General features: G+C 50.5%; 6 protein-coding genes across 6 annotated transcripts; 4 read left to right on the top strand and 2 right to left on the bottom strand.

Moving 5' to 3' along the window:
* Positions 1-417: 417 nt before the first annotated feature.
* Bathy03g02570 (predicted protein) lies at positions 418-5,511 on the top strand (the record flags this gene model as incomplete). The annotated part of the gene is made up of 1 exon (XM_007514095.1): positions 418-5,511. The coding sequence occupies one exon, from the start codon at positions 418-420 to the stop codon at positions 5,509-5,511; it is 5,094 nt and encodes a 1,697-aa protein (XP_007514157.1).
* Positions 5,512-5,607: 96 nt separating this feature from the next.
* Positions 5,608-6,474, bottom strand: Bathy03g02580 (predicted protein; the record flags this gene model as incomplete). The annotated part of the gene is made up of 1 exon (XM_007514251.1): positions 5,608-6,474. The coding sequence occupies one exon, from the start codon at positions 6,472-6,474 to the stop codon at positions 5,608-5,610; it is 867 nt and encodes a 288-aa protein (XP_007514313.1).
* Positions 6,475-7,002: 528 nt separating this feature from the next.
* On the top strand, positions 7,003-7,632 carry Bathy03g02590 (methyltransferase type 11; the record flags this gene model as incomplete). Its single annotated transcript, XM_007513914.1, has 1 exon — positions 7,003-7,632. One exon carries the CDS (start codon positions 7,003-7,005, stop codon positions 7,630-7,632), a length of 630 nt encoding a protein of 209 aa, XP_007513976.1.
* A 62-nt stretch (positions 7,633-7,694) lies between these two features.
* On the bottom strand, positions 7,695-12,402 carry Bathy03g02600 (conserved unknown protein putative; the record flags this gene model as incomplete). Its single annotated transcript, XM_007514351.1, has 2 exons — positions 7,695-7,700; positions 7,762-12,402. 2 exons carry the CDS (start codon positions 12,400-12,402, stop codon positions 7,695-7,697), a joined length of 4,647 nt encoding a protein of 1,548 aa, XP_007514413.1.
* An 803-nt stretch (positions 12,403-13,205) lies between these two features.
* Bathy03g02610 (predicted protein) lies at positions 13,206-14,135 on the top strand (the record flags this gene model as incomplete). Its single annotated transcript, XM_007513845.1, has 1 exon — positions 13,206-14,135. One exon carries the CDS (start codon positions 13,206-13,208, stop codon positions 14,133-14,135), a length of 930 nt encoding a protein of 309 aa, XP_007513907.1.
* A 329-nt stretch (positions 14,136-14,464) lies between these two features.
* Positions 14,465-17,842, top strand: Bathy03g02620 (predicted protein; the record flags this gene model as incomplete). The annotated part of the gene is made up of 1 exon (XM_007514093.1): positions 14,465-17,842. The coding sequence occupies one exon, from the start codon at positions 14,465-14,467 to the stop codon at positions 17,840-17,842; it is 3,378 nt and encodes a 1,125-aa protein (XP_007514155.1).
* Between the last annotated feature and the right edge of the window lie 157 nt (positions 17,843-17,999).

The raw sequence follows: 17,999 nt of genomic DNA on the forward strand, positions 1-17,999 counted from the left end.
TTCTTCTGCTGCGTTTCCCCTAAAAAAAACTTCATCTCTTGGTGTCGCCTCTGTTCTTTGTTTAGGGTATCAAATATTTTTTTTTTCGAGGCGCGATTTTTTTGGGTTCGTTGGTTTTCTTTTCTCTCTGGAGCTAATCCTCGTTTTCTTCATTTTACACTCGAGAGGAGTACACTCCTTCTTCTTCTTCTTCTTTCAAAGAATCATCGTATATAGAAAGCTTTCTATTATTGCGAGAGTAGTTCCTTTTTTGTTGCCTTTCTCTTTTCTCGAACAGACGCGCTTCCGTTTTCTTGAACAGACGACCTAAAGAAGAGAGAGAGAGAGAGAGAGAGAAGCGTTCGATTTGTTTTTAATATATTTAAAGCGAAGAAGAAGAAGAAGAAGAAGAAGAATCAGAGAAGAAAAAAAGAAGAGATGAAACAAACGGAAGAAAATGAATCCGTCGTCGGCCCGTTCGTGTTTTCCAACTGCGGCGCGGTGTCCGTGCACAGATTCAGAGAAGAAGAGGAAAGCTTCGCGAGAGGCAACGAAAGACAAACGAGCGTATCCGTGAGATACGGAACGATTGTACACGTGGACGATGAGAATAAGTTAAGAGCGTTTGATGTGGACGAGGTTGGGAAGGAAGTGATGGGACTGAAAGGGAGGAAAGAGAGCGAAGCGATACTTTTTTCATCCTCGACGTCGGACGAGAAGAAGAATGAGAATACTAAAGGTGTCGTAAAAGGAAACGTGAAAATAGTGAGCGTGAAACCGAGGAGCGAAGATGTCGTCGCGGTCGTTGTCAGCGATGGAGACGATGACGTCTTGGAGTTTTACGACGTCGTCGGTAAAGGCGCGCTGAAGAGACGAGAGGAAGGTACTTTTACGAAGACGAAAAAGGTAAAACAGTTCGTTTGGGAGGAGAAAGAGGATGGTATGAGCTATGTTGTTGTCACTGAAGGTGGAACGTTGATTCGGAACGGGACGGAAGAGGTGGCAGGTGGAGGCGTTGAGTGCGCGGCGTGTCATCCAAAGACGAACGCGTTGGCGTACGCAAACGCAAAGGGCTCGGTATTCGTCGGGGAAGACGTTGTGAATTTGAACGACGTAAAGCGAATCGAATCGATTGCGTTTCCAAACGAAAACAGCGACGATTTGGTTTTAGTTTCTATATTAAACGGAGAAGATGAGTGCAGATTGCTTGCGTTGAGGAAGAAGGACGGCCAGTGGACGGCGAGCAAATTAGGCGGAGGGTTCGATATCGATCCCACGCAGGACGCGGCGACTGGGAATCCTTTGCACGTCGTCCCAATTAATGGTTGGGATGTCGCTTTGTGTGCGCACGCGCGCGCGTGGGATAACCAAGTGCTTCTCGTGTCCACGTCCGCATCAGAACCGTGTCGCGTTTTAGAAATCGACGACGATAGGTGCTTTTGCACGATCCCTTTAGCTTTCGACGACGAGAATAATTTTGTTTCTGGCGTCGCGGTGGATTACGGCGCCTCGTGCGGGGCCATGTTGAACCCATCCGACGGCGGTGCTGGTGACTTACCCCTAGGACCGACAGTTATCCTTTCCACGTCGGATGGACGCATCGCATGCTTTCGATTGGCGTGTTTGACAGATCCGCCCGGGTATAGGATTGAAAAGACTCCCAGAGAAGAGCCGGTAAAAATACAAACGTTGGCGGCACCGCAAAAAAAAGAAGATGAAGAAAAAGTAGAAGCTCCAGCGCCGGTTAAAAATTTGTGGGGTGCGGATTTCTTGGCGAAAAACAAAGCACATCAGGCGAAAGTTCAAGAAGCTATCGAAGAGGAGGAGAAACCGAAATCGGCGTTTAGCTTTGTTCCACCCGCAACGGGGGATAAACCTGCATTTAGCTTTGGTCCACCCGCGACAGGGGAGAAACCTGCGTTTAGTTTTGGCGTTCCTTCGACGCCGGCGGCAGACTTGAAAAAGGAAAACGAAGAAAAAGAAAAAGAAAGAGACAACGTCCCGCCGCCAACTCCAGTACCAGATCCGACGCCACCTAGAGCAGCGCCGCCATCAAGAACAACACCTACGTCCGCAGTTCCTTCTTCTCCGTCCGCTCCTACCTCGTTCGAAGCGCTCGCGGATGATCCTACGAAACTCTTGGAGCAACTCTCGCTTGGTAAAATCTCAGACGTAGCTGCGGCGCGCGAAAAGTTAAAACAACTGTTTTTGAAGGAGCACGAAATCGAAACTACGCCAAAGCAGAAAATTTCTGCAACAAGTAGCGGAGAGGCGAGTACTGCTTCACCAGTTCCAGTGATGCGGTCTATAGATGTAACAAAAATCGCCGACGATTCGAAGGCGTTAGCGCCGATGGACCCGAAGGCTTCGCCATTACCTTCTTGGGGTAAAAAGTTGGAAGGTGTTCCAAAGACCTCAGCCGCTTCAGGTGTGAGTACGTCAAAAGATATTGCAAATGCTCTCAAACTTATTGCGAATGATTTCGAAAACGCGAAACTTGAGTGCGACGCTATGTTATCGGACTGTAACGACGCGTGCGATGCGATTCAAAATGAAAATTCTGCATTCGCTGCGAGCGCGAAATTTTCAAAAAAACACTTTGATATTTCTACGCAAGCCAGAGATTCAGCTCGAGATGAAATCCAGGAGACGAAACGCGTCGCGAGGCTACAAAACGAAGCCATTGGTGAACTTTGGTCGCGCGACCGCCAGAACGAAACCATGCGATGTGAACTCGAAAGTCTCATCGAGGCTGCACAAGAAAATCTGGAGAAGAACCAAAATCAAAATCCCGACGACGAAGATTTGACTGAAATCGTCGATTTAGATATGGAACTCCCAACAGGTTTGCGAAAGTTGAAAGCTCAGCTGCGGCGAGAAATGGATGTCATCGCGCAAGGAGCGGCTGATTTCGAAGTGCGTACAAATCTCGCCGAACGCGAGAAGAAGCGGCTCGATCGCATCAAGAAGGCAGCCGGGAGCAGCAGTTCAAATTCAGTCTTGACGATGAATCAGAGTCGCTCGCAAGAAACCACGAGAGCGTTGAAGGCAGCAATCGAAACGCAGAAAGAAGTCATCGAAGATCAGAATGAACGTTTGGAAACAACTATTGCGGATCTCCGCGAGTTTGGGTACGACGCTGACGTGCGCGTCGGGAAGGATGGGAGAGTTGAAGTGAATGCGATTGAAACTCCCGGTAAGCAACGCTTAGCGGCGTTATCGTCTGATGTGATGTTTAGCACGCCTGGAACGGCCTCGAGAGGTAGAGGTGACGATAATCTCGGAGTGGACGTGCCGACGACTTCGCACAAGGAAGCTATGGATCGCGCGATCAAAACGCTCGTCAAGCAACCTCGAGTCGTAGTCTCTGAAATGAAGCGAGACGTTTTGAAGCAACCGCTTCGCCGCATAGAACCGCGAATGCCTCCGAAGCGCATCGAGAGAACAGTTTCTGCGCCGCCTGTAGTATCTGCTTCTGCTTTTGCTCCTGTTTCTGCCGCGAAGAAAGTGGAGGTTCCTCCACCGCCAGGGGCGGCGGCGCCGGCTAAGGCACCACTCTTCCCGGCGTTCTCAGCACCTGTTGCAGCGGCACCGTCGAAACCGAAAGAAGCGCCGAAGAAAATGGAAGTTCCTCCGCCACCGTCGTTGACTGCACCTTCCTTGGCACCCAAAAAAATGACGAACGAGGAAGAGGCAGCGTCGAAGAAACCTTTGTTCCCGAGTCTTTCGGCGTCGTCGGCCCCAGCTGCTCCTGAAGCAGCGACGGCATCTAGCACCGCATCCTCTGTGACTCCAGCGAAACCAGTGGTGAACTTATGGAGCGCAGACTTCATGGCTAAAAATAAAGCAGACCGAGCGAAAATTCAAGAAGCCATTGAAGAGGAGGAGAAGCCAAAACCTGCATTCAGCTTTGCGCCATTGTCGACGAGTAGTGGTGGCGACAGTAAGCCGGCCTTTAGTTTCGGCATCGCTAAAAACCAACCCGAGAAGAAGAAAGAAGGAGAAGAAGAGGAGAAGAAGGAAGAAAGTGCTGATGATACTACTACTTTTCCTGCTCCTCCCGTTGCTTCTGCTCCTGTAACGCTGGCATCCTTGGCGCCGGCGCCGGCGGTGAAACCGCTCGGCTTTGGAACTTCTTCAATTGCAACGAGCGTCCCGAAATCCAAAGCATTCGGATCTGTCGAAGAGTTAAAACTGGATGATAGTAAGGAAGGAGAGAAGGAAGAGGACATTCAGTCTTCACCGCCACCGTTACAACGCGCCGCGGCGAGTGCGAGCTCTGAGAAGACTGTGTTCAGCTTTGGATCGCTCGCGACGGCGGCGCCAGCAAAGAGGAAAGAAGAGGGTGAAACGTCCGCTCTATTTTCAGCGCCTCCAGAAACCCCGAAATTGGCACCTCCGTTGGTGCTTGCTAAGGAAAAGGAAGCTGCTGAAGCTCCGGTGACAGACGTCGCGTCGAGCTTTGGCAGTTTCGGAGGTTTAGGTTCGACGACATCAACGTCTGCAGTAGGTGGAATTTTTGGTAAGTCTGCGGTGCCTACGTCTACTACTACCGTGGCCGGTGCACCAACGGTGGCACCTGCGTTCGGAAAGCCCGCCGCTTCGGTGGCTGGTGTACCGGGTACGGGTACTTTTTCATCGTTTGGTAGTGTGAATCCGCCTGCGTCTACAGGAGCCGTTGCTACGAGCACTGGTTTTGGATCTAGCGGTGGTGGTGGTGGTGCAGCCGCGCTCACTGGCACGCCTGGTTTTGGCCAAGCCGCAACGATTGGTGGAGGCGGAAGCGCAGCTTTTGGCACGCCCACTTCAACATCTTCTTTTGGTCAACCTTCAACGAGTGGAGGCGCGGCAGCATTGACGGGAACTCCATCGTTCGGCCAAGCGGCAAAGATTGGAGGTGGTACGCCTGCGTTCGGCTCTTCAACACCGCAGAGTACTTTCGGCCAAGCGGCAGCGACTACTGTTGCCGCCGCTACTGCCCCGTCGACGCCTGCTCCGACGTCTGGTTTCGCTGCTTTTGCAAATAAACCGACTGGATTTGGTGCCGCCGCGGCGGCTTCCGGCGGAGGTGGTTTTGGCGCGCTGGCGAGTCAAAGTGGTGGTGGAGGTGGTTTTGCGCAAGCCGCGCAACAAGCGTCTTCTAGTCCGTTTGCGCAACAAGCGCAACAGCAAGGCGGTGCTTTCGGGCAAGCGTCTAGTTTTGGCAATCAGCAGCAGCAACAACCACAAAGTTCTGGGAGTTTCGGGCAAACGAGCGGTTTTGGACAACCTTCTGCTGGTTTTGGACAACAACAAGGTACCGGTTTCGGACAACAACAACAAAGCACTGGATTCGGGCAACTACAACAACAAAGCACTGGATTCGGGCAACAACAAGGTGCTGGATTTGGACAACAACAAAATACCGGATTCGGACAGGCTTCTGGTTTCGGGCAAGCTTCTGCTTTCGGACAAGCTTCTGGTTTTGGCAGTCAGCAACAAAAACCTCCCGGACAAACTTCCTCCCCTGCGTTTACTCAAATGCGACGATAGAAACATTAGAAACATTAGATATAAGTTAATAATACTGAAAAATAGATTCAGAATACTAGAGAACAATTCACGCTACTACATAGTATGACATAGCTATTACATATTTCTTTCGGCTAACTCTCCGTGCAACGGCGCGTCTAAGGATAACTTTTCCGAGGCGATCCACGGATACGTGTGCTTTATGGTTTCTACGATTAACGCGTACACAACCTCCTCGCCTTTTTCGCTAAAATGCAACCCGTCCGAAAAATACGCGCTCAAATCCCCACCGCCTAACTTTTCAAACGTATCGAACGCGTCTGCCACACCTACCCCCATTTCTCTCGCCACTTTTTCCGCCGCAACCGCGTATTTCTCAGTGTGTTGATAAAGTCGATCCGGCGTATCGAACGCCGTCGTCTCCATCGCGTGTTGCACCCGGTCCTTTTCAATAATCGGTGGTGGCGTGATGACAATTCTCGGCACGTTCTTATACAAATTCAATATCTCCCGCATATTCTTCACGTATTCTTCGAGCGGAACCGCGTATTCGCGCTTGTGATTCACCGCGGCGTCGTTCGCGCCGAGAAACACAACCACCAGCGTTGGTTTTTTCACAAACAATTTCGGTTTCCTTTTCATCAAATCCAAAACCCATCTCGTGTTGTACCCGGAGTACCCTCTGTTTATAACATCCGCGCGTCTGACGTACGAAGACGCGAGTTTAGACACCCATCCTTTCTTTGAATCGTAGCCTCGTTGCGTCAGCGAGTCTCCCACGAGTAATATTTGTCGTCTGTTCCCCGCTGCATCATCGTCAGAAAAACTCGTCGTAAACTCCTTCCATTTGGTCGCTAAAAAGTACCCGGTCATGGATGCGAGCGCGGCGACGACAAATCCGCCAAACGCTCGTTTATTCCGAGATGATACTCTCGAGGACTTTTTCGTGTGCGTCGATGCTCCAATTTCGCGATCGGCGACCATATTTGATGTGTATATATAAAGCGTCAGTCTAAAATGAAGTGAAGAAAATCCCCTAAAAATCCCCTATAAAAATGACATCTCTCTGCGCGTCTTCAGCGCATCACAACACCGGTCGTCGCGTTACCACCACATCTCGAGCAAACAGCAACGGTTGTCGTCGTCGCGTGGTATCATCCTCGCGTGCTGATGCTGATGCATCTAGGACCGATGATGAGGACAAAAATGAAAGAAGAAAAAGAGGATTGGAAACGAAGAAAGATTCGAGCAGACGCGCTTTCGTCGCGTGTTCTGGCTGCGCTTTCTGTTTTGCCGCTTCCTTTTCGGAGGCCGCGCGAGCGTTTCCAAAACTCTTAGACTTGAACGATGAAACCGTCGAGGACGTGAACTATGTGCTCGATCACAGGAATCAGCGGACGGACAAAGTGTTTGCCAAAGCGAGTGAGTGTTTGTGTTTTTCTTCTTTCTTTGCGAACTCCCTAACGAACTCTTTCCAACTAACTCTATAACTCTTTTTACGCAGTGACAACGATGGCTGGATACGAAAGCGTCATCGAAGAGAGAAAGACAGAATTATTCACGAGAGCATTTTCGAACAGAACAGGGAAGGTGGACGTGGTTGAATTAGGCGCGGGCACCTGGCCGAATGCCAAGTATTACGATATGGTCGCTTCGACGACGAATTTTGGAGTGAGCGTTGACGTGTACGGCGTCGATCCGAACGAGTACATGACTCCGTACGCGCTGGAGAATTTTGAAAAGGTGAAATCGGATAAGGTGAAATACGAGCCGTTGCGTGGCGTGAGCGAGAATTTGCCGTTTGAAGATGGTTCTGTGGATGTGGCGGTCGTGTCGCTTGTTTTGTGTTCGGTGGAGGATCAGTTGGCTTCGTTGAAGGAGGTGAAGCGCGTGTTGAAACCCAAGACGGGCAAGTTTATCTTCGTCGAACACGTGTTGAGTCAAACGAACGATAGCTTGAGACGTCAGCAGGAGGCATTGACACCGATGCAGATCAAAGCTGCGGATGGTTGCAGATTGAACAGGAAGACAGGCGAAGTCATAAAGAAGGTGTTTGGCAGCGAAAACGTAGACTATGAATACTTCGATTTGGATGGGTTTTGGGTTATAGGATCACAAATAGCCGGTATTGCCAGCGTGTAGTACGATAAGATGCACACAAATATTTATTCCTCATTGCACGGCTAAGGTGTGTAAATATCTCTTCAGCTCTAAAAATGGTTGCTGCTGTTCGTCCGTAGTCTTTTTTTCCTTTTTGCGTTCGGCATCAACGAGCTCCAGATTTTCCTTCAAAACCTTCGATACTTCGATACGCCGAGCCTCACTTTCTTTCCTCAATTGCTTACGTAACTTCTCAACAGTTTGTTCTAATACATCGTTCCGTTTTTGGACCGCAAGAGCTGCTTCTTCCGCGCGCGTCAAGTGTACTTCGTTCTCCTTGATGTCTTCTTCGCGAGCGTATCGGGAATACAGTTGCACAACGGCATCTTTCAACGCTTTGAAGTCCTCGTTTGCTTTTCTATCCACCACCTGGAACAAGTCGCGCTGGAATCTTTTAATCAACTGCTGCGATTTTTCCGCGTTTCTACGCTTCAACTTTGCTTCTTTGCGAAAGCTCTCTCCTTTGCGTGTTGTTTCTTCCAACTCGCCTTTGAGAGCTTTCACTTCTGCCAATACTTTTACTATTTCTTTATCCTTCAACTGTAAATGTTCGTTCAAATCGTTCACGGTGCGCTCAAACTTTGGTACAATCTCAGAATCGACTTTGACGAGTCTCTCGGAAAGTTCCGTCAGTTGAGAGGAGAGCTTCCGTTCTGATGCAATCTTCTTTTGCATCTCGCGAGTCGATTTTTTATTGTCTTCTTTCAAATCACGTATTTCAGCGTCGCGTTCTACTAAAGTTTGTCTCGCCTTTTCCAGCTCTTCTTTGAGCACATCTCGCTCGCGCTTTGCTAACGAGGCCTCTTCGCGCATTAATTCTTCGTTTCTGGTTGCGCTTTCGCGAAGCTTCCGTGTTTTCGCGTGCTCAATTCGTAACTCCGCAGAACGATGGCGCTCGTACTCCACGTTTTCCTGAAATACCTTTTTCAAATTTTCAATCTCTTCGTCGGCGTCTTCTTCAACTTGGCGCTGCGTCTCTTCGCTAATTTCCTTCTCTGTGCGAATTTCTAATTCTAGCTGCGCGATTTTATGCTGTAAAAGTCGCGTCTCTTTCTCCAATTTCGCTTCCGATTCTTTGACGTACGCCTCATGGGCCTGCACCAATGCTGAATTTTGCTCGTCCCACTTCGCAATTTCCTCATCTTTCACGACTTTTAAGTTTTCAGTCTTCTCAAACTCTTTCGCGAGTTTACGCCTATACTCTCTCTCTTTGTGTTCTTCGCGTGTTCGGCGCGTTTCGTCTTCGCTGCGCGTTTTCTCTTCAGTTTTTGCCCTCTCCTCCAGAAATGTTTCTCGCAACCTCGTTCGCTTGGCGATTTCTCTTTCCAGATCGTTCTTACGCTGCGTTTCTAGACGATTAACTTCTTCTCGATTCCGTTGGTCGGACACTCGACGCTCGTATTCGTGTCTGGCGCGAAGTTCACGAATTCTTGAACGGAGATCTGCTATGCTCTTCTCCTTTTCAAGTAGGACGAGGCGCGATATGAGCACGTCGTCTGGCGCGTCAGCGTCGCTCGTATCTTTTACGCTTCTATTTTTATCAAACCGAGGAAGAGGGTTATTGAAATTGAATGCACCGGAATCAGATTCTATAATAATCTCGAATGCAAACATTGTTCCGTCCGAGGCACACGCGAACACTCTCTTCTCAGTATCGGACGCACATATGGATGTAATTTCCCGATTGCTCGCGCATCGATATTCACGAAATTCTCCGGTCAACGGAGTTGTGTATACCCGCAACGCACCGCAGGATGTACCACATACCAGGAGTCGAGATGAATGCACAAAGCACGCAGATGTTAGAGTAGTTGCTTTTCGTCGCGAGACCATTCTGCTGTGCTCCTCATCACTTCCGCTCTGGTCGAAAGTCGTTCCGGCTGTACCGTCACCGCCGCCGTTACAAGAGAGCGCTGACATGGATGAAGAGATTTCAAATTCTCGGCACGAACCTGCGCCAAACTTTTCACCGTCTAGCTCTTTAATTGTTCGATCGCTTCCAACTAAAAACACGCCATTCCCGAGTTCTTTCGGCAGAAGTGCGACGTCGTCGTATCGACACCCCTTTCTCGCGTGTTCTGCGTTTCTCTTGTGTTCTCCAGATAAAGCATCAACACCGTGTAACTCCCAGCGATAACAGCAACCGTCCGCACCTATAGTAACGACATTTTCGTCGTCACTCGTCCATTTTACCCGTCTAACCTTTGACGAGTGTCCCCGAAGCGTCGACACATTTGCGCCTGTATACGTGTCGAAAATCTTGGCACAGTTACCATGCGCGGCCACAAACTTGTGTCCACCGTGTGCGAAACTGACATCACGCACGTTCTTCAATGGAAACTCGCGAGCTTTTTCGAGAGTGTCGCGGTGAATGTAGAACATGCGGAGTTTATCGTTGAAGCCAACGAGGAGAATATGTCCGGACGGATGCAATGCTACTGAAAGTGGCGTCTCTGGGAAGTGCTCACAAAGTTCAAGCGCACAGCTAAAAGCCGACGACTCTGTAGACGTGCTCGTACTAGAGCCGCGATCTGACGACTTTGCGGTCGTCTCTGAATGCACATCACTGGTCGTCAACGCGGTAGAAATGCCACCAAACAACATTTTATTCTTCTCTTTAGTAGACCAGATACGAACGGCGCCGTCAGTGGAACACGTAGCGAGTATCGGTTTCAAAGCGCAATGACTTGCACGCGAGGATGGAGATGGAAGCACAACGTTGTGCGATATCATATTACCACCACATGACGATCTGTTGGCATCTTGATTAAACGTGGAAGAAAACGATATCGTCGAGTTTGTCGCACCGGGTAGTTTCGAGCGTTCAGAAGCTGTGACGCTGAAGTTTTCCCGCAAAAGTACTTGGAACACGTCACTATGCGCGGTACCTTGCAAAGCGCTCTGTTCACAATCGCTGGAAGCTTCCTTCTCGGTCGTTATTTCCCGAACCGATGCGTCTGTATCTGAGACTGCGAGAGTGTAAAGCTCGTTCGTTGGATGGTCCATCCACACGATAAGAGTTTCGCCGCACGGAGAGACGTCCGCAGAAACAATCGCTCCCCTTTCAATGATCCAACGCACTTCTTGCGACTGACAAATACTAGTATCTGTAGTATCTTTGCCACAAACGTCATCGAATTCTGTACCATCACGCGAGTTGCAGTTGCGATTCTTCACATTCTTCTCATCGACCGCGTCTTCATCTACTCCGTCTACCTCACCTTCTTCTTCCTCTTCTTCTTCTTCTTCCGGACTATCTTCATAGGCTTGGTTTTTCCTACGAACAGACCAAACTCGGATTTTACCGTATGGCTCTTTACCTGCGGTAATCTTTCGATCGGCATTTCTGTTATACACGGAAAGGCTTCCGTTAGTTCCGAAAATACAAAAACCTCGTGCGCCGATGGCACATACACCCGTTGCGCCAATATTGTAGCTATTATTATTTTGCGCAAAGCAGTTTCGAATAATAAATATCGGTTGCGATTGTTCTAGTATCAACGCTTGTCCACTTTTAAATGCAACAACGACTCTCTCTCCGTTTCCTTTCTCTAACCACGCGTGATCGACTGGTTCATCTCCTTCAAAGGCTTCCCCGAATGGTATTGCGCTGGCGAGTTTGATAACGCCCCGACTCCCCGACGCCGAAGATGCGGCATATAAGTCAGCCTCTGACTTTTGAGGGAGCTTATACATTCTGATCACGCTCATAGCGACAGCTGAAACGGTATTTCTCTCGCGTGGATGAAATTTAAAACTCGCCGGATTGGAGTGTGACGTTGAATGGTTGCGTTGACCGACGCTTATGCGCGGCTCTGGAAGAAAACCAATCACGTGCGACACGTTCGACACCGACGAGGACTTTTTACCCGCAGAGAAAATATCAGAGTAAGCAGACGACGCAGGAAACGGATTGCTCGTCGACAGTTCTTGATTACTATTGATATCACCGTCGTTACTGACGTTGGTGCGCTTCGTCAGATCCGAGAAAGTCCACGAACGCAAGGTCCAATCGTTCTCGTCCGAAACTCTTTGCACTTTCGCTACAATCGAAGCTCCATCGGTTGAAAAACACACCTCCGTGAACGCATACTCACCGAAACATCCACTCATCGAAGCTCCTGTTGCACTGGAAGAAGAGCTCGAACTTTTCTTCCCGTCTGTCCCGATCGCGTCTCTCAACGAAAACGTTCTCAACCTCGCGCGCCTTTGCGTCTGTCGATGTATCGCGCACAACACAATCGACGGTCCTATTTCCTCGTCTCCACTCTCTGCAATCGCGAGTAAAGAAGCATTTTCGCCAGTAAACGTGATCGGTCCGGAAGCAGAAGCAGAAGAAGCAGAAGCAGAAGATACTCCCGCCTCCCTTCTTTGTTGACCGCCTTTTCCTCTCTCCTCTTCCTCCTGCTCCAAAAAGTCTTCGCTTCTCTCCCTCGCGCTCCCACCCCCAAAACACTTCTTCGCCGCGATCGCGGTCACTTTCCTCTGCCCGGGCGTCCCGGGTACGAACGCCACTTGCCTCCCACGTTCGCTCTCCACCAACAAGACGCCGTGACCAACCGGAAACGCGCAAAGCGCGTCGTCCAAGAACACAATCGAACGACACACCAAATCGAACGACATCGGCAAACCAAACGCGCCGGACGGTGCCACGCGCGCTTTTACCACGACCGCTCCTCCCGTCGTTTCGTGGTCTTCACGACCACTGCGACTGCCTTCTTCTTCGCGTTTGGCATCATCATTTGCGGCCATTGTATTCGTGCTCTGTTGGGGTATTTTTACTAGATACAGAAAAAAAAGTCTCGAGTCTATTTTTAGTCGTACTCGCGTATTTTAGAGAAAAAATCTTAGTAAAATAAAACGAAACCTCCGCAGTTTGTTGCAACACGCACAAAAAAAGAATCATGTTACGAACAACAGTTTCCCGTCTCCTTCGGCGGAACGCGGGAGCCAACAACGCAGTATTAGGATTAGGAAGCACAAGAAGAAGCATCTCGATAAGTTCAGATGAGCAGATGAAACTGGAGCAAGAAATAAACGCGACGTTCGCGGAAGCGAGAGAGGAAATCGAAGCGGCGATGGAGAGCGTCGGGACGACGTATTTCAACGACGACGCGGAAATCGCGAAAGAATTAACCAGAGATTGCGTCGCGAAGTACGAGGAGTTGTTGACGAAATGCGAGGGAGAGGCGGGGAGGAAGGAGAAAATTCAAAGGAGCATGGGATTGAAAATCGAGCAGTTGAAAGCGGAGTGTAATTTGATCGATACCGCGCACGATGATTAGATTTAGAGAAGAGAGAGAGAAAGAGAGACCTGTGGATGAACATGTATTGATTGTAGTATAAGAAACGTAATGCGATGAGAGTGTAATAATTTGATCGATACCGCGGGCACGACGATTAGCTTTAGAAGAGAGAGAGAGAAAGACCTGTGGATGATGTGATGTATTGATTGTAGTATATAAACGTAACGCATATATTGCTGGTAAAATCTCTTTTCCCGGGGGACGAAAACATATCTTCACTTTAAAGAGGCCTCAAAAGTACGCGCAATAATGTCTTCCGTCTGCTTTTCTTTGCGACGAGCGGCGATGTCATCGTCCTCGTCTCCCTGTTCTTGTTCGACGATCGTGAGAGGCGTGACCTCCTCCTGCTCCTCCCTCGCTTCTTCTTCTTCTTCTTCTCACCAAAAATGGATAACAACGACGGCTTCGTCGTCGTCCAAAAAAGGAGGGACGAAAGTCGTCTGCGCCGCGGAGAGCAGCAGCAGCGGTGGTGGCAAAAGTAGATTTAAACGACGCGACCCGGACGCGAAACCTCCCCCGGCGCCGCTCGGGTCCGGACCACCGATGACCTCGGGAAAAATCTCCGAGCAAATCTTGGAAAAAACGAGAGAAGAAAATCCAGAGGTGGAAGTGATTCCGTTGCAGCAAACGCGGTTCCAAGGCGTGGCGAACATCGACGACGAATCGAGCGAAACGTCGCAATCGAACGTTTTGAAACGAAGAGCTATACTTTTCGCCGGCGACGTGGCTGCATTTTCTGTGTTCGCGACGATTGGCCGTGCGAGTCACGGGGAAGGTTTGAACCCGATCGATATCGTCGGCACGGCGTCGCCGTTTATTCTCGGCTGGGCGGCGGCGTCGTATTTGTTAGGGACCCAAGGCGCGTTCGGCGACAGCAGCCGACGGAGCGGCGTGGATAAACTCGGAAAAATCTTACCCTCGGTTGGGAAAACCATCTTACTCGGCGTCCCAATTGGCGTGATTGTCCGTTCTGTGGCGACTTTCCACGTCCCCGATATCTCTTTCCTGTTCGTTTCGCTCGGTTTCAACGGCGTCGCTTTGCTCCTGTGGCGCGTCAGTTTAAGTTCGGATATTCGCGTCGGAGGAAACAACGGAGACGCGACAAAACCGCGCACCAACAAAAAAGGGAACCCGCTCGAGTTTCTCTCCTTGTTGAGCGGTTTAGTCAAGAGATGGTAATAATAGAACGTAACAGAGTGTAAACGCAAGTGTACTAACATAAGATATCTGAATAGCACTTTTATTCTGAAACTGAAAAATTGAACACAACAAGACAGAAGAGAATCCTCCGGTGTCGTCGTCGTCTCTTTCTCTCTCTCTCTCTCTCTTCTGTTATTGATTATTTGAACGAGGAAAACACACGCAAAAAGCAGGCAAAATACTCTCACACATAATTGCCTCTTTCCCCGGGAGAGAAGCATTCGTTTCCTCACACTTACTCCTCCTTCTTGAAAGCTTACTCGAAAGAGAGTGCGTGTGTTTAGTGCGCGCGCGCAGAGAGGGTAATAATGGGGTCTTCCTCTAAAGGCGGGAGCATGTCTTTCCAAGAGGCGTGCCAGGTGTTAAACTTAGACCCGAGAGAAGCTTCGAGCAACCCGAATGCGGTAAGATCCGCTTACAAAAAGATGGCGTTGGAGTTTCATCCGGATAAACATCCCGGGGCGAGTTCGACGCAAACGTCTTCGTCGTCCAACGCGACTGGTAAGAAGTCCTCCGGTGGAGCGAGTGGGAAACCAACGAGAGAGGATTTCGAGAGAAAGTTCAGGCAAGTCGTGAGAGCGTACGATGCGTTGACGAGACGGGACGATTCGGACGATTCGGAGTCGGACGAGGACGATTTTGGAGGCCCGAACGGCGATTTCGACGGCGTTTTTAAGAGTCCAGAGGACATGAGAGATTTCGCGGCAAACTTTTTCGAGTCGTTTTTCTTCGGCGGGGGGTTCGCGCAAGGAAGCAACGGGCCGTCGGGGAGGAGTTCGAGGAAACGACGATCTACGCATTCTGGTGGAAACGCGAACGCCTCTTCGGGTGGTGGAGGGCCAATTATCAAAGAAGTCAACGACGACGGGGAGGAATATTCGGACGAGGACTCGGACGATGACTCGGACGACGACGAGGATTACGACGACGATTGTTCGGACGATGACTCGGACGACGACGATTACGGGAGTCATTCGGACGATTACGATTCAGATAGAGACGGGTCGGATTCGTATTCGGACGACGAGGACGGGTACGCCTACGCGGATTTGAGAAAGTTTTTCGGTAAACCTCCTCCCGGATGGTCGAGCAAAATGGCCGCGCACATGCAAGCGAGCGCTGAAGCGATGGGGGATAAGAAGATGAGCTCGAAGAGCGCGCAAGGTATGTTTGACGAGTTGAGGTCCGGAAGCCGAAATAGCAGTAAGAGTAACAACGCGAATAGCGGCGGGTCGAGTAGATATCCTGGAGGGAGAGGCAGTGGACGTAGAGGCGATAGCGGCGGCGATGGAAAACGTTGGTTCGACTCGGATGGGCCTGATTTTGGACCAAGAGGCAGTCGAGGCGATGGACGAGGCGGACGTAGAGGCGATAAAGGCAACAACGGCTCGTTCAGAAGATCGCACAACGATAACCCAAACAATCGAGATTACGAAGATCAAGATGACGATCAGTTGTTTGAACACTTGGAAAAGATGAGGAAAGAGGCGGCAAAGTACGCCGCGGAAATCGCCAAGAAAGAAAACGAGAGAAGAAGAGCGTCGGCGCCTTTAGAAAAGCTGCAAAGGCCTACTTTAGTTTCGAGATCGGATAATACCATCACATTGAACGTGTATCGACACAAGTCGGGAGGTACGTTACCGCCGGATAGATGTTGGGAATTGAGTTTGAAAAGGCACGGCGATAGAGATTATACGGTGTATGCCGCGGTGAGGGGTAACCCGGTGGTGACCGTGTCGGATCTAGTTCCTGGAACGCGATACTCGTTTAAAGCGAGAGTCGGCCGCGTGTCCTCGGAGAAGGACGGCGAGGACGGCGATACGAAATCTAAATCGACCATGGATGTTCTCTCGGAAACTATTTTTTCGTCTTTGCGAGACGGCGCGGGAAGTATGAAGGGCGTAGAGATTATATCAGAGAAAGATGTCACGGAATGGGGCGACTATTCTATAGAATCTGCGTACGCGACTTCCGGGACGGCGCCGAGGGAAACTTCAAAGAAACACGCCGAAGAGGAGAAGGATACTCAAGAAGCAAACGTTTCAGCTCCTGGTCAAGGCAAAAAGGCGAAGAAAAAGCAAGCTCAGAAAGAAAAGTCGGAACAGGAAGCTTTGAATAAGAAAAATGCGGAAGATGATGCGGCGAAAGCTATAGACGAGGCCCAGCAAAGACGCGAGGCGTTGAAGAAAGCGATGGAGGAAGCCGCGGAAAGAGAGATGGCAGAAATGAACGCGATTAAGGAGAAGCTCGCGAAGAAAGATGCCAGTCAAAACGCAATCGCTTCCGTATCTTCGCAGACGAATAATCCGAATGCTGCTGTTTCGTCGACTTTGTCCAAGAAAGCCGCGCAAAGGCAGAAGAAGAAAGAGAAAGCGGCTGCGGCTGCGGCTGCCGCGGAAGAGGTTGAATCTGACGAAGCCATGGCAAGACGTTTGCAATTGGAAGAGCAGCGCAGATACGGTGAAGCCGGCGCAGACGCACCAGCTGGTGCAGGGTTTCAACAAGCTGGCTCGGTTAAGAGTAGCGGCAAGAGTAACGCCGCGGAATCGTGGGCCGCCGCGCCGGCTATGCCGTTGCCAAAAGGACAGCAAAGATCGGCGGCGTCCAGAGGGTATTCAGCGACGTCACAATCTGGGTCGTACGAGGACCGCTTCGCGCCACCACCGCCTCCTGGTCCGCCACCACCCGGTCCTCCACCGTTTGGTTCGCCCACGCGAAAGATGGCACCGCCACCGGTACCTCCCGGACCGCCTCCTGGAAGACCTCCTGTAGACGCGCAGCAATCGAGAGCAGACATACAGCCTCCGCAGCAGCCACCGCAGCAGCCTCCGAGACAGCCACCTCCGCAAGTACAGCAGCCTCCGCAACAGATTCAACAACTACAACAGCAGCCTGTGCCGCCACCGTCTAACTACATGAATCTATCTTCGACGGTGTCTGCTCAACAGCAGCAGCAAATAGGTATGAATGCGCTCAACGCGTATAGTAGTGTTTCTCAGCAACCACCGCCGCAACCTCCGTCGCAACGTTGGAACAACGAAGGACCTTCACTTCAGCAGCAACAGCAACAGCAACGCCAGACGCAGCAATACGGCGCGCCGTCGTCGTATCCGCCGCAGCAACAGCAGCAATTGGGTGGTAACGTCGCCAGCGTTGTCTCCGGTGTCGCCAATTTAGGTTTTGGTTCTTCCCAACAACAGCAACAGCAACAGCGCGCGACATCGATGTTTGATCAACAGCCTTCCTATCAGCAGCAACAAGCCTCCTCAGGTTATGGACAGCAGCAGCAGCAGCAACAACAGCAGCAACAACAACCGTCCTACTTGCAGCAAGAGCAACAACGCGTGCAACCAACCTCCTCCTGGGATCCGTTGATGGGCAGTTCCTCTTCTCAACAACAAACCGGAGGCGCCTCCGCTTTTGGCCAATCCCCTCCTCAAACGCAAACCTCGCGAGGTCTCGGCGCTTTCGGCAATTACGGCGGCGCTTTCGGAGGCGGCGCTTTCGGAGGCGGTGGCATCGGTTCCATCGGTGGTCCCATCGGTGGTCTCGGCACCACCTCCTCGGTCGTCGCGCAAACGCAAACGCAACTCAGCCCGGCGTCGCCGCGCACGCAGCAACAGCAACAAACCGACGGCCAGTTTTTGGAGAACTTGGACAATTTGTTCGATCTCATCGGAGACTGATCACGAGAAACTGCTACTACACATATATTTTAATACTAACAACAGTACGAGAGAGAAAGAGAGAGAGAGAACCTACGATTTCTTCGCACGTTGATTGTTTTTTCGCTTCTTCTTTCACTTCTTTCACTTCTTCACAACTTTCCTGCGCTTTGTTGAG

The sequence above is a fragment of the Bathycoccus prasinos genome (assembly GCF_002220235.1).
Source record: "Bathycoccus prasinos genomic : Chromosome_3".
NCBI classification, from domain to species: domain Eukaryota; kingdom Viridiplantae; phylum Chlorophyta; class Mamiellophyceae; order Mamiellales; family Bathycoccaceae; genus Bathycoccus; species Bathycoccus prasinos.